Below are 23,738 nucleotides of genomic sequence, written 5' to 3' on the forward strand. Positions count from 1 at the left end.
AAGGTTTAAAAAATGCGGTGGAGCGCTCCACTTGGAGTAGGCAGCGCTTTTGCTGTGACGTTACTCTGGCTTCAAGCCTGAAAGCCCTAGGGCACGGGAAAGAAAAAGCCTGATGTCGCAGTGACACAAAGTAAGTTCTCTCTCTCTGCCTCTTGCTGTCTCTCCCCACCCTCCCTTCCTGCTTCTTTCCCTTTATTTGTTTGTTTGTTTCCTTGTTTGTTAGGTGCTAGTGCAGGACAGACTGAGCTTTTTGTACATCTCGGTGGCACTAAACTTGAAAGAGATTATGTAAAGTGCAAAGGTACAATTCTGCAAATTAATTTTTTTTTTTTTTTAAAGAATAAGCACTGTGGACAGTGGGATGTTTTATCCCTCCGTACAAAAATTATTCATTACCATTAATTCATTTTTAAAAATTGTCTTAAATTAAATCTTGCATTATTTTTCTTGCTTCATTTAATCTTAAATACCACTGGTGTCAATGATTCACTGGTTTGCCAAAGTTCAGATTTTTATAGTGCGGTTATGGAAAATGTTATTGTTTCATTAGGCATAAGAGAAGTGTTTATACAGTTTAACATTTTCTATAAGTTTAAGGTAGATTGTTAGGCTGGCAGCATAACTTCAAATATTGTGAAAAAAACCCCACATCACTGATTTAAATACTGTTTATGTAACAGTCAGGTGTTTCACGAAGTTAATCATCAGCAAAATACAAATCAATAAAGAATGTATTTGCTTTAGAGAACTCTGTCTTTCAGCTCCCATCCTCTAAAGAGTGGGGTAAATCTGAATTCACCATACTTTAATTACCTATAACTTCTTTTTTCAATGTTTTTTTGATTTGTGAGCTGCTGAAGATGGTCTAAGGATGGTTAGGTCCCTTTAGAAATTCCATATGTGGATCACTGAAATATACATGTGTTTGCTTTTCACAGCCACTTTTCGTGGATCCTGCTGGAGTAGAATTTGGAACTAAAACCTACAAAATTCAAGTTAGAGTGCTTATGAGGCTTTATATCTCTTTATTAGACATTAGTGCCTTTTCACAATTATTAGGAATAACTTTTGGGGGGCTGTTGGATTGCTAAGAGAGTCTTGTCCGTCTTGTCCTTTCTGGGCATGGGTGGACATTTCTCAGGGAGTTGAAGTTGCTCCTGGGCATTTGCTTGGGAGAACTGAGCTCTCCAGAGGTTCAGAGCGACCTTGGCGGGTTAGCCCGGGATGCTGCCATAGACCTACCACCCCTGGTGTCGAAAATATCTCAGAACACTTAAATGGCCTCCACTCATGGGTCAGCTGGCCTGTGGGGCCTGCAGGAGGGGAACTTTGAGAAATTTCCAGGGGAATTAAACAGAGTGGGATATCTAAGATCCCACTGTCTTGGGGTGGGGGGGGGGGGGGGGGAATGTTACAGGCCAATTTCTTGACCTATATTCCTCTATATTCCTCTAATACATGTGCCAATGTATATCGGGGCTAACTAATTGATTTCACTACTGCTGCACCAGTTTTCCAACAGAAGAACTTGGCAATAGCTCTTTTTGATTTGTTATCATTCTGGATCTCTCTGTATTAGCTGGTCTCCCTGATTAGCTTAATCTACATCAACCAACGTAGCTAAGATGACTCCTTATATCAGAGCCAATTTTTAAATGAAAAACTTTGGAAGTCTCATTAAAATAGCTACATTTATCATCTGTCTTGCAGGAACTTGTGGAGACTTGTGGACTTAAAGATAGTAATTATTAATTTCTTTTAATCAGTGCCCTCTTTTCCCTAGTACATCTTTACCTACCATATGTCTTACCCTATTTTCTCCTCAGTCATCATTTAAGGTCTGACTCTACAAACGTTTATCCAATAAATAACGTTACTCATAGGAATGTTGACAGAATGGTACAGAGTAGTGTTCAGTATTTCTGCAAATTCATAGATTACACAATTAGAGAAAATCCTAATGAATATAAAATACTATCAGGAGCCTACTGGATCATACCAAAGGTCCATTTAGCCTGGAACAGTGAAGAAATGCGGATATCTAAAAGAGACTATAAGAATTGGTTCAAGCATGGTGAAGATGCTTCTCTGACATACTCTCCTAGCCTCCAGCTGCTTAGGGACTTTCCTTCTCTGCAAAGATTTCTAAAAACTGTCAGCAAGTTCCCTTTGAATTTTCCATCTATCCAAGAAGTTCCTGAAGTCTTTTGGAAAGCAGATTTCACAAAGGAGGTGCACCAATCCTTAACTCATTACAATGACACTTTGAACACTCTTTAACATCCTTCCTGAGAAAAGGTGTCAATGTGTAGACATGTCAAGTAGTGTCTCACCATCTAGTATGTCTGAAAAACATTGGAACCTTTATTCTTACGCAAATAATAGTTAATCATAGTGATATTTTCCAAACAGGAAAACCTACATATCACATCTGGAGGAGGAAAACCATGGACAGGCCAATCACTGCTGGCCAACTTAAAGACAAATCACTCTTCCAGGACAGCGATGGCAGTGCAGTTCCTGCCAAGAGTGTGTGCCATATTTGTTCAAAGCTAAAGGTATGGAGTGGAGCCCTCACCACATATTTTCTCTGCAATACTGAAAATGGCAATTTGAAGTTCTATCAAAATTCAGTTAGTTCTGTATGACACTGACATTACACGTGTTGGAAACAATGCTCTAGGTTGTGACTCCGAGCACATGGAAGTCAATAAATGTGTTCAGAAGTTAAAAAGTGAGGCCATATTTTAATAATGAATCATTTAGAGGTGTGCTATAGCCATAGTGGTAGTTGCAGCTATATCTTTTTATCCATGTTTTTTTAGAACAGGAGAAGTAGAAGTAATAAGACATGCCATAATAATAGTATCAGTAATGAACAACTTTTTATGCTGCAAGTTTTCCCTAAGAAAGGAAATAGCTAAAACAGTATGTGGTAGAAAGGTAGAGGGTGCGCACAGTCAATGTCAACTTTCTTTTTCTTTGCAGTAGAAGAGGCTTTGGAGGCCATCCTGAAAGAGAAGGAAAAATCTTCTGTTGTAATGAAAATGATAGGAAGAATCCCTTCACAGAGAATTAGAAAGCAAAGCATTTGATTTTTGTGTTTCTTGAGTAGGTTGCTCAAGCATCCAGCCATGAACAAAAAATTGTTTCTTTGCAAACTCAATTATTTTCTCTTTTCAGGTATTTCTTGGAGCTCTAGCTTTTTCCTTTTTTGCCAAAGGATTTTCTGGAAGCTACATGAAGAGCATGTCCAGTCAAATTGAAAGAAGATTTGAAATCTCATCATCAATTGTTGGCATTATTGATGGCAGCTTTGAGATAGGTATGTGTGCTTTCTTGGAAATTGGATAAATACTGCTTCTTAATACTTTTTTCCCCTAAAAACCCCCCTCTTTCTGTAACCTTACTGGTTCTTTTTCCTGTTGATGTAGGTAACTTAATGGTAATGGTGTTGGTGAGCTACCTTGGACCAAGAGTTCATCGACCAAAAGTAATTGCTGTTGGATGCCTCATCATGTCCTTAGGAGCATTTTTGTCAGTGATGCCTCAGTTCCTAATGGGACGGTAAATATGAAGAGTTTTCACATTGGGCACAAAGTCAACTTGACTATATAAAGTGTTTTTTAATCATACACCTGAGTTAAAAGTTTGACAACAGTAGTTTCTTCCAGATAACAGAGAGGTTTTAGTAGGTGGATTCTTTAGTATTGACTTTCTGATTTCCTCTCTGAAAGCTTACCTCTTTCTACAGGTAAGAAAGAGAGAAACCTCAGGTTTCTACAGAACTTATACATAATTAGGGATAAAGTGAGTTGAATTTTTCACCTGGGATGGAAAAATATAGATACATTTATTTTTTTTTTTAGCTGTTCACCTTTTCTTACACTTAAATGAACTGTAATGAGATCTTGATGGAAAAGGTTTCTTTCTCCATGGTGGCTATCCATGCTAAGCTCTTTAAAATTACGAATATTTGTATCTATCATCTCCACTGAACTCAGGGAGAGTTAAATATCCCTTCACATCTAAGCTTTAGTGCTTACACAGTTGTCAGAAGCAGTTCATACCTCTCCAATCCTTTGGCATCCTTACTGAATAGTAGTTGAAAATAAACCCCTCTGTCCCTCAAAAATTAAAATTTATTTGTGCATCTTCTTTAATTCCAAGACAAATACATGTGATAAGGGGTGTATGGAAAGAATTATATCTGGGGACCATGGTATGGAAAGTAGCCACAGTCACTACTCTGCTTGGGAACCTGCACTGCAGGGGACAGCACAGGCCAGAAGCAGAGCCATAGAAATCTCTGATTTAACCCAAACTCACAGCCAAGTTCTGAAGATTATCCATTTTTCACAACACCGAGCAAAACCCAGTGGCCATGGGGACCTCCGTGTCATCCATCACAATATTAAAGGTTACCACTTGATTGCACAGTCAGAGGGAATAGCTGCTCTCCATTTATCCCAATGTAGTATAAATGTACTCAGGCTGGCTTCAATTTACTTAGCAGATTTGCCGTAGCACCTGGCTGCCTAAATACAGACAAACTGGCACATGTGTTTTGCAGCCTGTGTTAATCTCTTTATAAACACAGAGAGGTTACTACTAGATCCTTAGCTGGCTAATTTTAAACTAGCACAGCAATCTCTGTGTTACGAGTCTGTCACATAGGTAAGAAACCAGTGCCAGTATGGTAAAACATCAGTGCTGTTGTATGTAGACAGATGTGGATGGACTCTGCCTCTGTCCTTCAGTCAAAAGTATGATCTCTTAAGCCCTGGAACCAGCTTTTTTTCTCTTTAGCTTAAGAAAATATTGGGGTTAGAATGGTCAGCGCATTTTGAAAAAAGTATGAAGATACCTATCTTTATTTTTAAGTGAAAGCACTGGAAATGGGTTGCCCCTCTGCTTTGCCTGCATGTAACAGGAATGCAAATGTATGAACACAAGGCTTATACCCACTTTCTGCAAAGCAGAGTCTTTCGTGTGTCGGTTGTATTTTACATAGTTGTTTTCCAGTTATAATTATGAAAGAATAACTGTTACTGTGGACAACTCCTCTACGAGTGTATCAGCTTGCTCCCCAGCGTTGTCTGGGAGCCATCCAGTCACAGATGCTACAGAAACACCCAGCGCAATGAAAAATTTCGGTAAGCAAAAGCTCTGATGCTGGGTTCCCTTCTTCTGCTTGTCCCTATTTTATACATGCTCTTTTACTGGAAAACAGTAAAGCCCCTGTTAGAAACCATGATATATACAAACCCACCCTATAATGATTGTAAAAAACCATATTTTATGTTATTTTTCTGTTGCAATAAAGTATTGTCAGAATTATGTTCACAGAAATGTAAATGTTTATGGCCCGCAGGATGTGAGAAAACAACGAATTCCTATCTGTGGCTCTTTGTGTTGATGGGGAACCTTTTACGTGGAATTGGGGAAGCACCAGTTATGCCACTGGGAGTTTCATATATTGATGATTTTTCTAAAGAAGAAAACTCAGCATTTTACATAGGTAATATGCAAATGAGTGATTTTTATGCTAAACATTCTTTTCTTTAACATTTCTGTAGCCAAGCAAATACTCACCAAAAAAAATCTATCTGGTCTGTTCTGGATAATTTTGAGTTGTACAGAGATAAAAAAGCAATGCAAAAGGGATCTCATGTTTATTTTCAAAGGATATTTCCCAGATGCTCCTTTTGCTTTCCCCGACTGGCTTCTTCTACACGTGCCAGTTTTCTCTGTGACAATATTTCTCTGTGACAATCAAATACTTATTTCTCCAAAGTGAGAAGTCATATCTGTCTTATCTGGCATATCATCTTCAGTACCACAGCTTCAGAGGATAAATTTCTTTCTAATCACTGTCTCACAGATAAGAGAATGATCCTTAATGTAAGGATCAGTAATGTAATCACAGTAATGTAAACGTGTTTCAGAAGCTTTTACCTGACTTTTTAAATTTTACATGCAGCACACTTCCTGATGAAAGCTTTTTAAAGTCACTAGTTACCAAAGGAAAAACTAAATCCTTGCCAGGGTGTTGTAACAAATCCTTTCTAATTGGGATTTTGTTGTTGTTGTTTTGATGGAAGATAGCCTATTGCCCAAGACACAAAGACTTACACCCAAGCTAATTAAGTTATTGCCAAACTGATTTAGTAGCATGGAGTGTTTGTGTGGCTGACGGAGGTTAAAACTGCTGCCTGAAGTAAACTTTATGAAGTTGAACTGGTCATAACGACAGTAAGACATGGCTTCAGGAAGAGCTCAGTATGTAATGCTACAGAGGAAGGCCATTGCAAATGTCTTCATTTGGGGATGAGGAAATCTGCAGGTTGAAGAAAACAGAAGTATTGTGAAGGGAGCTGACAAAACCAAAACCTCCACTCAGCAGTTATCCAAAATAATTGTAATCACCTCTGATCTTCTGATTAAAGATATTTTTAAAAGTTCAGCTGAAATTTTTTCTTGTCAGAATCTGATCTGGGAGAGATTTTGATGGGTTGGAGACTATCGGGGAAGTGAGTTTACAAATATAAAGGAGATGCAGAGAATAGTATGGATTCAACCAAAATGAAAATTTGTTTGGGTCATGCAAGTGAAATAAACTATTTCATTTACAGAGAATTAAAATATTTTATTTTAACATTCTGAATAGCAATTTTCAGTCTCTTATTCCATTTTGATGGACTGACGCAATTTGCAAAAAAAAGTGAATGTTGAAATAGTCTTTTCCAAAGAGCTGAAATTCCTTTCTTGACCAACTTTAATTCTTTTCTATATCTGATTTTTTTATCAGTTGACTGAATCAATTTATGATCAGTGCTTTTGTAAAATGATAATAAAAAGTCCTATAATAAAGTCAGTCAAGCCTTGCTGATGAATTTTGACCATTGATCTCATTATTTGACCCTGAGCAAGAAGTTTCACCTTCCTGTCTCTGCTTTTTCTCCTGCCTTTAGATATTTTGTTGAGTAAGAAAATAAGTTATTTTGAGGCAGAGACAGCTTTTTATTAAGTGTCAATAGAATACATTATTAAGTGTCAAGAGAATGCATTAAAATCTTTTTGGCAGAGTTGTAGTGCAGATGATAATTGACAGCAATAAAAGCAGAGTTGCCACAGGAAGGAACAGAAAAGGAAAAATCAGTGGTTTTGTTAAGCTGTCTTACTGAGTATAGTAGAGGATGGTAGCTTTTCTGTAGAACTCTGTGAGAAACTGATATTTTTCAGGAAATTCTATAGTTTTCAGACTGAGTCTTACAGAACCTTTTTAATTTATGTAGTTCTACCAGGCCATCAGCGTGGTCCTGAGGTGGTACAATGCACTGCACACAATATACAGTCCTGAAAAGCTTTTCTGCTTAGGGCCACTACTCAGTATGACTGTAAGGTATAATGATCTGACCCTCTGCCTCTACATGCAAATGGCATTTGTCAAGAGACAGGAATATCAGGATCTCAGTGGTTTGCTTTGTTCTGAGAGGGGTCTTTGGTGGAGTGACCTTTGAGACCAACTGCTCTGACTGAGAAGTTATTTCATAAATATTCCCCCATGCTAAGTGCCTAATTTGTTCCTGTGTTTTACGGTCTTCAGATGTTTCACTTCTGTTCAGGTGCCTATAGAAGAGTTGCCAACATACATATGAGGATTTCACCTATACTAATAAGCTTTCAGTAGCCAACTTTTAAAATAAATTTCTGATTTTATTTGAAACTGAATATTGACACGGTTAATTAATGGCAGTATCCATCAGACTTACCATGTAAGAGGAGTAACAGACAATTAAAGATATTTAATGAGGAGTACTTCACTTCCATGGATTTCCCACCAAAGCAGAGGCTTTGAATGAATGAATGAAATTTCATCACTGAGTTGAGCACTATCATATAATCTTGTATCTATTGAACCCATGGCTTCAATAGAAACATATCTGAAGCCAAAGTATGTTGTAAACTTTCATACCTGTTACATGCTAAATTACTCATCAATACAAGGGCTTGGCTGAGCTATATCAATATGCAGCAGCTGATTAACTGATAAGTCTGCATGCTTTACTGTTTGTGGTTTAGTCTGTTTATTAATTACAAAGAATAAATATTACAAAGGAAAAATATGCTAAGAAAATATCACAGTGAACTGATTTGGTTTTGTTTTATCACAATACAAGCATATTATCTTAGTGAAGTTATTCTTAAATTTAAAGGGTATGCAAATGTGAAATTTAATTTAAAAACTATACCTACGCAAAATTATTGCACCTATGCTTCTTAGCTTATCTGATAGCTTCTGGTATCTTAAAGAAATATACTGCATACAAATGCCATTGGTGTCAGTGTGCTGGTTTCTATCTGTTTATTTTAGAAATTTGCCACTTAGTATTTGAACTTTGGACACGAGCTTGCATAGTTCTGAATAGTAAGTTCTACTTTAGACTCACTGATAAATAAATATAAAAAGCTAATTCCTGGCTTCTAATGTCAAAATCCTGACTCTGCAGAAGTCAGTAATTTTGGAAGCATCAGAATTTAGTCTAAAAGGCCAGATCTTCCAATGAAGTAAAATGAGAGAACTAAATGAAAGCAATATGCAATTGGAGCAATGAAGCAAAGATGAAAAATCATATGGTTAAATTATGCTGTAAGAATTTATTGCAGAAGTCCTTGATCATAAGCTGAGCAATCACTATATTCAGAAGAGAATTTGCAAAACCAACAGGAGAAAAATCTCTGCAGCAGAACAACACAGTAGGATTTACAGAGCCTAGTGCTGAATGTCGGCAAGAACTGACAGGCACTTGGTCAAGAATTCCTTTTATTCTAATAGAATTAAGCCTTCTGCAACTTCAAACAGCTCTCAGGTGGCAGTTCTATGCTAGAATTCAGAAATCCAAACCACTGAACTTTTTTTGAAACTGTTACCCCCTCACAACTAAACTTCAACAGATCAACACAAGTGACAAGAGAATGTGAGGACCTATGCTTGAATTATTTTTAGGATATTTTTATTTTATGTTGATTGTCAGCAGTGGTCACCAAAATCATATTGTGCTGTATTTACATATCCAGTCAGCAAAATGCAGTCCTAGCTTCCTAGGTTTCTGCTAGCCTTCACAACTTATTCATTTGCTCCTAGGGGCAACGCACCTTCTTCTGATCCCATGTTATCTCCTCTGTAAGCAACGACAGAGCCAGAAATTGAAGCCCTAGTGAGGCCAGTAGCAAAACTGAAAGCTGCTTTTAAAGAGGTTATTACTTAATCACTAGATTTCTTTATTTTTTTTACAGCCACATAAGTATGTATTAACACAACAGTTAGCTTATTTGCTCATTCTAGTGCTGAATGAATCAACAAAAATTCTGTCTAATGAACTTTGATCACACAGAGGGAAGCTTATATCTCCTTGTTACCTACTGAAAATATTCTCGGGGTCCTGTACCTAATTCCATGTCCACGAACTTTTATTGTCCCTGTCATCTTAATGTGACTCCAAACTGCAAAGATGTGCCGCCTTATATTGATGCACACCATCAGATCAACTACTGCTACTTAAAATTAGACTAGGGACCTGAACACATAGTACAGGGAAGAGTCTTGACTTTTACAATCGCAGAACATCGTACAAGCTGTAAATAGAGTTGCAGGTAGACTTATTATAACTCCAATGGGCCTAGAGTTGTACGTTCGTTAGTTATCCGCCACAAGCTGAACAATGCAACTACAAAAATCTAAGAAGAGAAGTAAGGAGGAGGAGGGTTAAAAATCATTGTAATGTTATTCTCTTTCTTCCTATTCCTTCCAAGACACCAGTCTTGCCAATGAAATGCATGTGGGGGTCCACGTGAAACTGCGCTCGCTTCAGCAAAGCCCTGTGCGGGTGAAGGAGCCTGCTTCCACATCACAGTTAGTGTGTTGGCAGCTTATGGCTTATTTTCTTGCTGCTCAGAAGCTTCCCATTAGACATCCCCCAACGGGCTGTGCCCCTCTTCTGTCTCCTCCTTCCTCTCCCCTTTCCTTGCTCGCAGAGAGGAAGGCCTGCTTGTCCATGCAGCATTTTTCTCACTCTCCTGTGCTGCCTCCCTTCTCTTACAGGCCTGGTGAGATCCTCGGGCATGTTTGGGCCAACCCTGGGCTTCCTGCTTGGATCTTTCTGTGCCAGCCTCTGGGTTGATGTTGGCGTTGTGGATATCGGTAAGAGACTGTGGAGTGGTGCATTAACTGAGGAGATGGCTGTGTATAGGAACCTGCATGCCAAGAAGCACCTTCCCAGCTTACTACTCCAAAAAGGGGGGCTCTCTAGAGAGTTTTTCCTACTCGAAAGCTGGTGTTATTTGCATTTTAATATCAGCAGCATTGTAGTGTGACTGGAATAGCCCTTGATGCAAGCCCCCTGCCCCCACTGTAGGAAAACATTGCACCTCTTTTTATGCTTGCGCATGCACTTGTTACACCCTTGCTGCACAGCTGAGAACAAATGAGCAAATGAAAAGCCATCCCCACATTGAGGCAACAGTGAAAGGCCTTTGCTCATGGACACTTGTCAAAAATTATGTTCTTTTAAAAAGCATGCAGTAAAGATTCATATGAAAACTAATTTCATTGTTCAAATCACTTCCAAGTCTCTAATCCCAGGGAAAATTTGAGGAACTTCAAGGAAAAACTGTTGAGTTTGGGGATAGAAGAAGGAGGGGACAGTGGGAAATTAAGAAAGGGGAGTTCCTTTTGGGTGGTGAAGGGCCCTCTTGCACTTATTCGCACAGCAAGTGTTGGAAGATTGTGGCAAGGAAATGCCACCGTGGGTCTAAATGGAGACATCTATTTTTGAGTACATGGGACAGATCTGATACAAGCTGCATTTCAATTCTTCTTATGAAACATAAATCACCTCTGTTCTGGTCTTTAAATAGTATGTATAAGGATACCTAGTAAGTTTAATTGCTCTGCATGATACTTAATCTGTTTTCCTGTCTTTCTGTATTTTACAGATGCTATCAGCATAAATCCCAAGGATACCCGTTGGGTTGGTGCCTGGTGGCTTGGATTGCTTATCTGTGGAGCAGTCAACTTCATTGCTTCATTGCCTTTCTGGTTTTTGCCTTACTCCTTACAAAAAGAAGGAGATAATGAAAACCTGAAGATTAGTCATTTGCCTGTTCAAGGAGATCACTGTAAAATAGACCCCCCAGCTCAGCCACAGTTAAAGTTGTCAGAGGCAGTAAAAGGTGAAAGGTTATTGCCCAAATGTTTGCATGTGAATTTCCTCTCATGGGTTCATTCTGAGCTGAGCATGGATTTGCACAACGCTCAGCAAAATGCATGTTTCTGCAGTGCAAATGATGGGCAAAAACGCTCTCTTTAATTTGTAGTGTTGTAATTACATGCTAAGGGTGTGTTTCAGTCCTCTCTTATGTCAGACAGCTGGAAAAATCCCATGCTGTTGCTTTGAGCACCAGACATTCTCAGTTCAACACGGTAGTTGTCATATGATGTAATACAGCTATAATCTTATGATTCTGAAGGAAGAGGGGGGAAAACATTCCATCCCTTGTTAATGACCAATGCACAGCTAGCAAGTTACTGTTTCACTGCGGCCAACGTATGGGAGGGAAACATGGGCCTAAGTACTACGTTAGCTGTTGGAGGGGTTTCACTGGATTCATAGCTCCTGTGTATGAGCTCAGTGATGCTAAATTAACCTCATATAGGCAATATCAGACTCAACTAGCCATTGCTGGACTCCCCCAAGTGTTTTATTCGTATGTATATATGCATGCATGTGCACCCCTTCATGGCTATGGCAGAGGTGTTTTGAACTCTCATCTTTTAGGCAAGTATGCCAACAGCCAGACTGCAGCCTAAATGCAGGTTTTTGTCTTCACTTTAATTTCATGGACCTAGATACTCTAATCAAGGGTCTCAGGAAAGGTTCCAGCCTTTTGCTGGGTCTTTCTCTGAATATCAGCCTCATGTGGGGCTGTCATGTGGTTTGTGAAGGCTCCTGCTTTAGGCACCAAACTTTTCAGTTGGTATATTATAGAGAGTCTTAATGTTCCTGTAGGGACACTCTCCTGTACAGGCATTGAGAATCAGTGTTGGAAGCCTTAGTGTCTTTGATGAATAGTCCTGTGTCACACACGAGATAATCTAGGATTTCTGATTCCCAGTTCAGCATCCACTGTGTCATTCAGCCATGCTGCTCCTTTAAGTCATGTGTTGACAATGAGGAAAACTCTCACTTGAGCAAGCATATGTTTTGGTAGGCAAGGAGTTACGACCTGCAATACAGCCAGTAATTAAAAAGTTAGTTTTATCCTCTAAAGGATATCAAAACAACTCTTCTCTGTGTTTAGCAGGGTGTACAGCATATACCTCTCCATTGCAGATTTCTTCCCAGCTCTGAAGAAGCTTTTTGGAAATCCAATTTTCCTGGTGTACATCTTCCTCACTATTCTGCAGTACAATTCCCTTGTTGGGTTAATAACCTATGAGACAAAGTTTATGGAGCAGCAATTTAATGTATCTGTGGCAAGGGCCATCTTTCTAATTGGTAGGTACCTGTCCTTTTAAATTCCAGTGTCAAAAAGGAAGATTTTCTTTGTTGTTTCACCTTCCTTTTTAGGAAGAGCTTCTGTGAACTTTTTTGGTTAAAAAAAAGTATGTAGTGGTTTATTAATTTTCGTACCATATTTTGAAAAAGGATGTTAATTTTAGTGTTAATTTTCCCGGTGTTTAGTGAGCTAGAGGATTACTAGAACTGGGTGGATATTTTTTTGGCTGAAGTTATTTTCAGAGTGAGAATTGAGTTATGAATGTGTCTGTTTTCATTAACAAAAACCACACATAAACTGCAACTAAGTAACAACTAAAAGAAAAAACATTTAATTTAGAAAATGTCTAATGAAATGTGTGATTTTTCCTTTTCAGAATAACATCTAGGTATAAATGTTCTTCCATTTTGATTACAAATACAAATTTTATAAGCAATAAGAACCCAAAATGTAAAATTTTGACTCATTTCATTCAGCTCAAAGCTCTTTTTATTTGCTAGTCCCCTCAAAAAATAAGTTCTTTGTAGTGTTCTACAAAAAAAGAATGCTGAAATTATATTAATCTTACAGTGATTAATATGGTCTCATAGCCTGGCAAGAAAAGCAGGGTATTTGAGGTCATTGCAAAATTGATATTCCATTACTTTAATCTGAAGGCACCTTGCTTTGCTGCAGGTCAGGTACAAATGTGGGAAGAACTTTCTTTTTCCTATCTTCTTTTGGATGCAGGGAAAGTTTTACAAAAACAACATCAGAAAAAAACTAGCCAACCAAAAAAACCCACAAAGAAAGGCAAACCCCTCACAATAAAACCTTGTAAAAGCTCTCTATTTAGCATGTAAATATTAGGGCTGGAGTTTGTGAAATGCTGAATAGGTTAAATCTAAGTGCAAATCTTTCAGTGATTCACACTCAGAGCAAAATGGAATCCAATCAAAACCAGACGCTGCTTCCTTTCATGTTCTGTTTTGAAGATTGTTTTTTGGTAACTTTCAGGAAGTTTAATGTTTTATTTTAGATGAAGGAGTGCCCATGAGCTAAGACATTTATCTCATTTACTCCAGTTTCTAACAGGTACCGGTATAGGTCGTCTTATATCAGTATACATACAATCAACAGTATAGTAAAAAGATAGGGAATATTGAGGAACTAAGCTTTTTAAAGTCATAACATGACTTGAAAGAAAGTGAGAAAGTAAGCAAAATTACTTAAAGGTAATAAAAAGTCTTAGAACCTCAAAGGATCAGTCTGAAAATAGGTCAGTATCTGATATTTTGGAAACTACTAGAACAACATATTTATTCTAAAAAGGGTCAATGCAAGTGACAGCAGTTAACATTTTTCTTACCTTCTATTTGCAGGTGTGATACTTTTACCCATCACAATCCTGGGGATGTTTCTAGGAGGATTTCTGATCAAGAAATTCAAACTTCACATAACTGAAATGGCAAAGTTTGCGTGCATCACCTTTATAGTAGCATATTTGTTAAACCTCTTGTACTTTATGTGTAGTTGTGAGGTGCTCCAGGTGGCTGGACTGACAGCACCCTACTCTGGGTTTGTATCCCGTTGGGTTTGTGTTGGTTGTGTCATTTGCCATGGCTGCTCCCTGCCCTGTGCAGAACATGGTGCATGCACCTGTATTCCTCTACTCTCGCAAACTAATCGGGGTGTGTAATCTCATCTGGGCTACAAACCTTCTACTCTAGAAAACATTTTGATTTGAATTTGGATCAGTTCCAAAATGTGTCTTCTCTGTTGATTTACTGTAGCATATTGCTATATCCTTTTGCATAAAAAAAATTTAATATATGTGTCTGTTTAAAGACAACACATTTTCATTGAAATTGACCTGTATTAGGTCATCTGCTAGTGTCAATCGGTGTGGTTTCAGCTGGAGTGGAGCTACTGTGATTATATCATTTTACTGCTCTGTTCGTGGTGATACACACAAGAAGATCCTAGATGTTGAGATAGACTTGTCAGGCTGAAATGATACCTAGTGTTGGGGATGGGCAGAATATCCCAATTTTGTTTTTCAAATTTCATTTAAATCGGACGTTTCTTTTTCTAAATTATTTATTGCTGCATATTGACAATATACCTCTATTCTGGCAAATTACTAATTAAGATGAAATTTATCACAGGCAAATTAAGTTTTTATATTCTATTTCAAAGCTTTAACTTAAAGCCGGTCTCTTCCTACCATGTAGGGAGTGGGATGTAAAGAAAGCGTTGAAAGTGACTTCCCCATAGTCCCTGAGCAGCTCTGCCTCTAGAAGGGATGATCCTCTAGATCAGCAGTTGTCAACCTGCATGGGGAGTTACCAGCCTCCCTTGGTATCTGGAGCTGCTGACCTGCCTGCATCCATTTTCTCAGCTGGGAGATAGAAAGTGGTCATGTCAGGAGTGTGTGCCGCCCAAACGGACGTTCCCCCTCCCTTACCAGGACCATGGTCATGCTTTCTTGAGAATGTTTTGCTGACTCTAGCAGCCTGCCACAATTGCTTACTGTTTAAATTTAGCTCAGACTGGTCCAACAAATTTCAAGGGATTTTAAAGGATTAAACTGAATCCAGCAGGGCTTGCTAGATTTTCAATTCAGACAGAAACTCAGTCCTGTGTTTTTTGAAACTGAGCCTATGTTCAGGGAAATATCTACGTTGTCTTGGCAAACCTGGCACTGAGTTCAACTTTGAGATAACTCTGGTTGAGTGCAACATCTGATACTGTAGAGTGAATTAAAAATAAGCAGAAACATCAAGACAGCAAATACAGCAAATACTGAAAGAGCAATTACAGTTTCTCCAGGAGAACTGAGACTGGAGAATTTAGCATGTGCTAGGATTGTTCTAGTTAAGCAGCTCACATACTTTTTTTACCTGTTTAACAATTTGTAGTTTGAAGACAAGCAACAGCCTAACGAGGGCTAAACCCCCAGTTATTTTCCCTTCTAAAAGGCAGGAGAAATGCAGCCCCCTTGAGGTGTGTTTTGATTGAGGTATGAGGAGGAAGAAAAGGCAAATTTTGAACACTTTTTCCTTCATATTTTGAATTACTTCAAAGCAGGGGTGATTTGTAGATGGTGGACTCCTAACACTTTCTCAAAATTGAGCCCTGCTACCATGCCCTCAGAGTTGCTGGCCACTTTTAAAATTCTCAATTCTAGTTGTTGTCCACTTAGTTTAACTCCTTGGGGCCTTATTTTGATGTTTCTTATAGAAATGCTGGTAAAAGTGGAGGCTATGAAAGTCCATGAAAATATGAGAGCAAGAAATGAGATCTGATAAGAAATGGGGCTCAAGCCTGTCCCAGGTGCAGGACTGCTGCTGTTGAATATGGTCAGAGCTGAGAGAGAAGCAGCATTTCTCACTCAGACTCATGCAACTTTCATTGCCACTAACCGGCTCTAATCCAGTGAAAAAAATGTCAAGGACATCTTGTTGCTGTAGTTTTATGTCACCATTTCTAGCACCCAGACATGGTATGATATCTACTGCTAAGGAAAAGCATGGCCAGTCTACAGGTGATAGGAGATTCTAGGTATGAGTTTATTTTTCTTGGGTTGAGCTTTCAAATGAAAAAGTAATACCAAATATTCCCTCCCAGCCAAGGATACCTTGTTTGTAAATTCCATGCCTTTTCAGCAACAATCCATAAAAATGTTAATGCTTGATGAAAAATCTCAAGAACTTTGGTTTAGCTGAAATTAGCTTAGTCTCCATATAACAACTTCACAGTCCGTTGGATGGTAGCAGATACCTGTCCATGTTGATTGCTTCAATTTCTCTGTGTTTTTCCTGCCTACTCCCTGATATTTTGTTTGACTATATAATTCGACTAAATAATTCTTTTATTTCTTTCTGTTTTCCTCCAGACTAAAGCATCTTTCCTCCCCCCAAACCAGCTTCATGGCCAGTTGCAATACTGACTGCAGCTGCAAGCTGGATCAGTGGGACCCTGTATGTGGGGATAATGGGATCACTTACATGACGGCCTGCTTTGCAGGATGTAAATCATCGACTGGGATAGGAAAGAATATGGTAAATATATAGGCAGATAGATGATTATTTAGTAAGGTGTGTAGAGATAGGACAAGGGGTAATGGTTTTAAACTAAAAGAGGGTGGATTTAGACTAGATATGAGGAAGAAATTTTTTACGATGAGGGTGGTGAATCACTGGAACAGGTTGCCCAGCAAGGTGGTAGGTGCCCCATCCCTGGAAACATGTAAGGTCAGGTTGGACGGGGCTCTGAGCAACCTGATGTAGTTGAATATGTCCCTCCTCATTGCAGGGGGGCTGGACTAGATGACCTTTAAAGGTCCCTTCCAACCCAAACTATTCTATGACTTTATGATTACAGGTATAGCTAGATTTCTCCATCTATTAATTTTTTGGCTTTGTGATTAAGAAATCCTGTAGACAAAAATGCCCATTCTATATGGTTTAACCTTGTAGAAACTGAGTGAGTGCAAGGTTGCAGGAAGGGCTTTTGAGAGTTGGAGTGAGGTAAGCGAGCTATTCAGGAAAGAAATGAAAACTTCAGACTCTTAACATACATTTATTGAATGCTTTTATTTTGATTTTTTAAGATTTATTTTCTTCTCAGCAAGATGACCATAAATTTGGCTTTCAGTTTCTCAGTAGATCTCTTACTGTGTAGGTACAACACAGCTAAGAGGAGTTTGCTTTAGAAGACCTTTACTAGTCTGGTTGCTATACTAGCAAAATCCTGTGGTGTTAACTCATGCAGCAGAAATGTATAGAACTGTGAATGCCGCTTTCACAAACTGTTACAGATTATACTGGAATTGCCTGCTATCCTGAGTTGCCATAGCCCAGCAAAGAAAGTCGTAACACTAAATTATACAGCCAAGAGGTCCCATAAATATACATCTGGCCATTTTGTTCAGTGTATCAGCAGCAAAGCCATTTCAGGACTTCAAACAATCCTACCTGGGCAAGACCATTAAAAACAGAAGGCTTGCAGAAGTGTGTGCAAATGGTCATGTCTTCTGGCAGAAGCAGAATTGTCTTCATGCAACAATACTGAAAAAGACAAGCAACATTTTCAGGCTTGTATCCATATATCCCAGCACTATTTTCCTGCTTCACTTCAGGGAAATTGGCTTTCAAACCCGTGTCTCCTGCTAACTTCAAAGGCTGTGAAAACAGCCCACTCTCAGTCCAGCACCAAATGCTGTTTTAGATACATAACAATAAATATGCATGATTGCATTGTCGGGTCCACATCTATATTTTTATTGTTACTCATCTACTTTATAGGATTCCTGAGCAGAATGGCTGGATAACAATTCACGTCTGAATTTTATACCTTTGACCCATTTTAAGCATACACAGAGCACCTTCTGTCCTAGCAATGGCATGGCTGAAACTAGAGTCACAGTTTCTTTGTGCCTCTGGAGCCGCTCAGAGTGGCTGGAGCATACCAATGAACTTGGCCATCAGTCTGCAAAGATGATTAGGAAGGTTCTTTCAGTGTAAACAACAGCCTGCCTGTTACGGGGAGTGAAAAATCTAGCTACTAAAATAGTTTTGTGCCACTGAATTCTGATTAAATAAATTCTTCTTCTCATCTTCTCCTTTCAGGTGTTCCACAATTGCAGCTGTGTGGAAGGACGAGGGCATGGGCTTGGCAATTCCTCTGCAGTTTTGGGACAATGCCAAAGAGAAAGCTGTACCAAAGCATTTCCCTATTTTTTAGCATTACAGACTGCATGTGCATTTATTTTAGCCTTAGGAGGCACTCCTACATACATGATTATGTTTAGGTGAAATACTTTACCTTACCTTGACCATAAAACTTGGGGAAAGAGAAACAGAATATGGTATCTACTATTTCATTCCTATCGTGAGGAATGGCATGCTGATCAAATTGGGGCCCTGAGTCTTTGCCTGTACTCTGAAATCCAGCTCTGTTCAGAGGTATAGCAAAATGCCTGTCCACCAATTTAATTCCAGTTTAAGGCTGAGTAGGTACTTTGCTGATGAAATAGTGGGCCTTATGCTGATCCTGCACGTTAGTTTTCACTTCCAATGACAGGGATGTTTTTAACAGAGCAGAGACCTTGAAATAGGATGCGGTGCTAAGCCATGTCCAAGGTGACTATGCTGTTCACATTACTCAGGATAAAAACATTCACCTTTGTTAAGTCTTTTTGCCTCACAATGTTTTCTGTGTTGTGAGAAGTCCGATGCTCCCATTTTTTGTCAGGCTGGTATAAATAGAACTGTGTCAGCAGCAATATTTTTTTTTATTTTTGCTCCTTCAGTTCTAAAGCAGCACTGCTATTTTACACTCGGAAGAAAAGACAATGTTCTGTGCCTTTTGCATGGAAGTTTCTTTCCACTCATGCTCGTGGGTGAATCACAATCTTCAGTAGTCAGTGCACAGGACTAGATAACTCTCTTGGCTAAGCTGCTGATTCTTCTGCAGTATTTCTAAGTGCCCCCATTCTTAACGCATGCCTGGATTATAGGCAAGGCTAACTTTGCTGGGCAGTTTTCAGAACACTAATGTGTATAATGAGAAGCCTTTCATGTTAATGCTGAAAAGACAATATACTGATATATAAACTCCAGTTCAGGAAACAGGCCGGCCATAGCAAGTCTCTCTCCTGCCCCTGTGCCAGCTCAGTACTCCCCTCTGCTTCTTGTCAATGCTTCCAGTTCATCTGATGGACACAGGCTGTTTCACCACTGGTAGGAATGAGGTGCTTTTGTAGCCAGGTAATGCACATTTGCTGTCTCTCTCTGCAAAATGCTAGCAGCAGAAGTGGGTTTTACCTGCATGTAGCTAGCAAGGACCGCACACCCTTGTTCCCTCTGTTCACCACTGCACAATGCAGCCCCTTCTAAAACAAGGCAGATTCTTGGAGCTTAACTTACGGACATGAACTGCCTGCTTTTAGTTGGTTCACTTTGATTTTCCCATGTATCCTTTCCCAAAAGTGTTTACAATCTCTTCTCCTTGGGTTCAAGGTCAGTTTCTGTAGATTCTCCCATTTATTTCATTGAGAGTTCATCCACTGACATCAATGGAAGGAGGCTCTACATCTGAACTTTTAACTTCGGTGAATGTTTTCAATTAGGGTTTGAGTGAGCTATGCTAGGTAAACCACAGTACTCTTGCAATGGGGCACGTGCTGATGTTCACAGCATGGCTATAGCTACACAATTCTATTGTTCCCCAAAACAATATACTATTTTTGTTTTCTTTTTAGATCTGTTTCACCAGACCTGAAATCCTTTGCTGTTGGGATTGAAACTTTAGGTGGTAGAGTACTAGGTAAAACTTCATTTCTTTGTGGGATTCAAGTAGGTAGTCAAAGCAATGGACCAAAGCTAGACATTGTAATGTCCTTGCTCCAGATGAGAACAAAAGAAATTTTCCAAAATTTGTCTTTGTAAGCAGACTATGCATTTCAAAATATTTGGAGGAGTTTGCTACATGTTTCCTGGTATGTAATTACATAGTATGATTATACCTTCAGAAGTTTTTCTATGCAGCAAAGGAATCAGGCAAAGGAAGGAAATTTCATTGTACTTTGGGGGTTTTTTTGATTCGTGGACACAACTAACTGAGCTTGATCAGTCTGGATATCCTTAACACCTATGCTGACCATTTTTCACTTAGAGCTACCATGTACTCTGCCTATTATTTTCTTTCTTTTGTTTATCAGCAATAAATCATCATTCAAGTCTTTGGATGTGGAGTCTGCCCTGCCTCTAGCAAACCTTGCCTTATCTTCATTTGTTTGCTGATTTTTGAAATCTTTCCCAGACAGACAAACCAAGCAGTCATTTGGCTGTCTCTCCTAATCTCTGTATTTTAGCTGAATGCTGCAGAGAATCAATCTTGTGCTTTTATGAAATAGTGTTCTTCACAAAACTGCACATTATCCCTGAAACAGCTTACTGATTATATTAAAGCATTATGACTCTCTAAAAGGAATTCTTTCAGTACTACATAAGTAATACACTTATTACCTAGTTGGTTTTGAGCAAGTGCTTAATTTCAGCCCTTTGCAATCAGCTAACCATTTTTAATGGCAAACTTTTGTGTAATACGTGAATAGATACATTAGTATACATAAATATTAATATGTCATGGCATGTAATTCCACACTGGGGGCTGAAAAAGAAATGTTGGTTATATTATTTCCTTAAACAACAGAAGTTATAATTGTAATAAAAATGCCATTAAAGTAGAATTACTAACATTTCCCTTGCTGAATATAATAATGCTATAATCTTCCATCTTTTCAACTCCATTTAGGTACTTGCTTAAATATTTTCACAACTCTTGGAATCTCATAGCTGGAGCTGGATGTTTAGTCCCATCTTATGCAGCCATAATTCAGAAACCCTCAGATTCATTTCCTCATTTCTTTACCATGCCATTAAATGCTGAGATCTTCATGTCTGTGATCACGTAATAAGATTTTTCTTTGCAGGAGGACTCCCAGCCCCTATTTATTTTGGTGCCTTGATAGATGAAACCTGCTTGAAATGGGGGACAAAAAACTGTGGGGGATCTGGATCTTGCCGGGTATATGACACAAAAGCATTCAGGTAAGCTGAAATCTTTGGTAAGGGCTGGGGAATTTGGCTTCTGAGGCAGCTTTGGGCACCAAGAAACAAGTTATACTTTGCCCATGTCAATTGTCAATAGACTGATTAGGATACTAAAAACACCAAAGCTCCTTATTTTGACTAGGCCTTAATAGATCAAATAAGCCAAATAATTTTGATTCAATCTGACATATGACATTGCAGTACACTGCCTTACATCACCAGAATTCGTTCTTTTATTGAAGCCTTAGCACACTGAATAACTCTGCGATGCTTTGGCTTTGTGGGAGACTGAAAAACTGTGGAGTTGGAGTAAGTGTAGCACCGAAGATGCTCTTCCTCATCCCTTATTTCTCTGCTTCCTAATATATAAGACACCTCACAAAATCCACTTGGAGAGGGGACCCAAATGACTGGTGGTGCATGGAGAGCTGCGGCCAGGGGCACCAAGTGCTGCCAGTGAGGGGCTGGGGGAAGGCTGGGACAACAGGGGAAAAGCCCCGGCTGGTGCAGCTCGTCCTGTCCCAGCTCTAAAATGTAGTCAGCTGAATGGGAGAACCCTTCAGACAGGAGGCATTTCTGCTAGGAGTATAGGACCTGATAGAACCTGCCTGGCGCTAAATATCATGAGGTTGTTTGCTTTCTGTCATTTCTCAAAACGTGGAGCAATACCTGGCTGAGAATAGATGGTTTTGCCAAAGTATATTTGATATCTTACTTGGTTCCACTCAGAATTGGCAAGCTTTATTGATACAAACATATTTGGTCACCTTTTTTTTTTCTAGAAATGTGTATCTTGGCCTCATTGCAGGACTACGGGCAGGATGCTGTCTCTTATACATAGTACTCTCTGTTTTAATAATGAAACGCTTCAAACCAGATGGCAAAGAGATGACAGATATTAAAAAAACAGAAAGATCAACCAGCAAAGAACCAGATACTGCCAACAGAAAAGAAATTCTTCCTGGTGCAAGAACCTCAGAGGAGAGTGAGGAAACTTGTATGTAAAAAAGAAAGAAGGTCTTTTCATAACTTTGCCTATGCTTCAGTGTTTCTAAGCACAACAGGAGTCTAATTACTGGCTTCAACAGCTAGTTTACATTTTGGAGGTCCAAAAAAATGTCTTTGAAACACTGACTTTTAATTTGCTTTACCTTATCCTCTGCTTCTCCTCATCTGAAACAATAGAGGGAAAAGGTTTTCAAAATTTTGGGGAACTCTCCCATCCTCTTGCTCTCAGTCCCTTTCTAGACCAACAGTAGGACTAACCAAAATTTTTCAAGTGTCATAAATTTGAGTATGATTGAAAAATTAAAAAGAAGAAATCCACAATAAGCTGCTTTTCCATTTTTCACAGACTTCATTTCAAGTCCTCTTGCTCTGTACTTAGGCCTATAGCTCTCAATGGCCAATCAAGTTACACTTGCCCAGTTGCTCTGACGGCCTTTGCTGCATGGTTCATGACCAGAGCTCTTTGTTGCAGACTGGGTCCCGTGGTCCATGCTCAGGTGAGAGCCCTGGGGCCATCAGTGAGCACTCTCTGAACAAGAACTGCACAATGACTCTGGGGTTTGGCTTGAACACTTTAAACAATCAAAATGGGTTGCAAATATAAGAAAGTGGTGTATTAATTTTGCAGCATATCTCAGTATTGGGTTTGAGTAAAATGACTCTGAACTGATGCAAGAAAGTAACAGGTGTTTAAGTTCCTTTGATTTTTTTTTTGGGGGGGTGTGTGTGGGGCATTTTTATCCTAATGACCACTGCATTTATACCATATGTATAGAGGTTTCCTTTCTTGTTTAAGGAACCCCCAGTAAGCCTTGAAATACAGTGCTAAAAACTTGCAAATTCACAGCTTTCCACAGACAGCCTAGTCCAGGGAGAATCTTTAATAAAGGATGCTTCCAACAGTCATTACTGGGAAAAAAAGTCTCTAAAAATACTTGGTGTGTGATATTTCATGATGTATCTTCACAATGGGAACAAACGTGCCTAGTAAGATATTGCAGGTTTTGTCTCCATCATCACAGCTATTTCACTTTCTTTTCTGAAGGGTATCTCAGATCTCTGCAGTCCTGTGCATAAGCCTAAAACTAGTAAACAAGCTTTCTTTCCTAAGCTTAAAATTCCATGGGAAATGGAAGAGAGCACTGCACGAATATGAAGAAAATCTACCACCCTTTATTCGAGAAAGTAGCAGGTCAGAGGGCTAAAGAGAGGAACTCTCCATGTTGAGTGATCTTCTGACTTTTTTTCTACCATCTGGCCTGTGTAAGTGCAAGAACAGGAATGGGAAAAGGGTTGATGTGGTACTCACTAAAAGGAATTTGTTCATATCCTGGCCTTGGGGATGGAGTTGTTTGCATTTTATTGCTTAAAGACAATGACCAGCACATTTAGACGTTGTCTTTTACAATCACAGCTCTGATTATAAACTGCCAGCAGATATGGGGAAGCAGTGTGTGTTATAAAGGAACAGGAATGAAAGCTTCTCTAGTGCAGATGATATCAATATTGCACCTAAGTTTAGAAATAATAAAAGAAAAATCCAAGTTCCAGAACCCCAGGAATTTTACA

The 23,738-nt window shown here is 39.0% G+C and overlaps 1 protein-coding gene across 2 annotated transcripts; it reads left to right on the plus strand.

The window, feature by feature from the left end:
- Positions 1 to 22: 22 nt before the first annotated feature.
- On the plus strand, positions 23 to 23,075 carry LOC128143513 (solute carrier organic anion transporter family member 1C1-like). Of its 2 annotated transcripts, none has more exons than XM_052790812.1 (15): positions 23 to 130; positions 2,413 to 2,558; positions 3,184 to 3,325; positions 3,435 to 3,567; positions 5,026 to 5,156; positions 5,375 to 5,521; positions 10,106 to 10,204; positions 10,999 to 11,235; positions 12,396 to 12,560; positions 13,923 to 14,118; positions 16,439 to 16,604; positions 18,174 to 18,355; positions 19,808 to 19,872; positions 21,041 to 21,158; positions 21,944 to 23,075. In XM_052790812.1, the coding sequence occupies exons 2-15, from the start codon at positions 2,448 to 2,450 to the stop codon at positions 22,164 to 22,166; spliced, it is 2,115 nt and encodes a 704-aa protein (XP_052646772.1). In that variant the 5' UTR covers positions 23 to 130; positions 2,413 to 2,447; the 3' UTR covers positions 22,167 to 23,075. The 2 variants fall into 2 exon arrangements, with proteins under 2 accessions (XP_052646772.1, XP_052646773.1); XM_052790813.1 differs by lacking the exon at positions 23 to 130 and adding an exon at positions 190 to 301.
- The last annotated feature ends 663 nt before the right edge of the window (positions 23,076 to 23,738 follow it).

This window comes from Harpia harpyja, chromosome 6 (assembly GCF_026419915.1).
Source record: "Harpia harpyja isolate bHarHar1 chromosome 6, bHarHar1 primary haplotype, whole genome shotgun sequence".
In the NCBI taxonomy this organism is placed as follows: Eukaryota; Metazoa; Chordata; class Aves; order Accipitriformes; family Accipitridae; genus Harpia; species Harpia harpyja.

Coding starts and splice junctions, on each gene's coding strand:
- LOC128143513 (XM_052790812.1), top strand. CDS start 2,448: ATGGACAGGCCAATCACTGCTGGCCAACTTAAAGACAAATCACTCTTC. Junction 2,559..3,183: donor ATATTTGTTCAAAGCTAAAG/GTATGGAGTGGA, acceptor TTCTCTTTTCAG/GTATTTCTTGGAGCTCTAGC. Junction 12,561..13,922: donor AAGGGCCATCTTTCTAATTG/GTAGGTACCTGT, acceptor TTCTATTTGCAG/GTGTGATACTTTTACCCATC.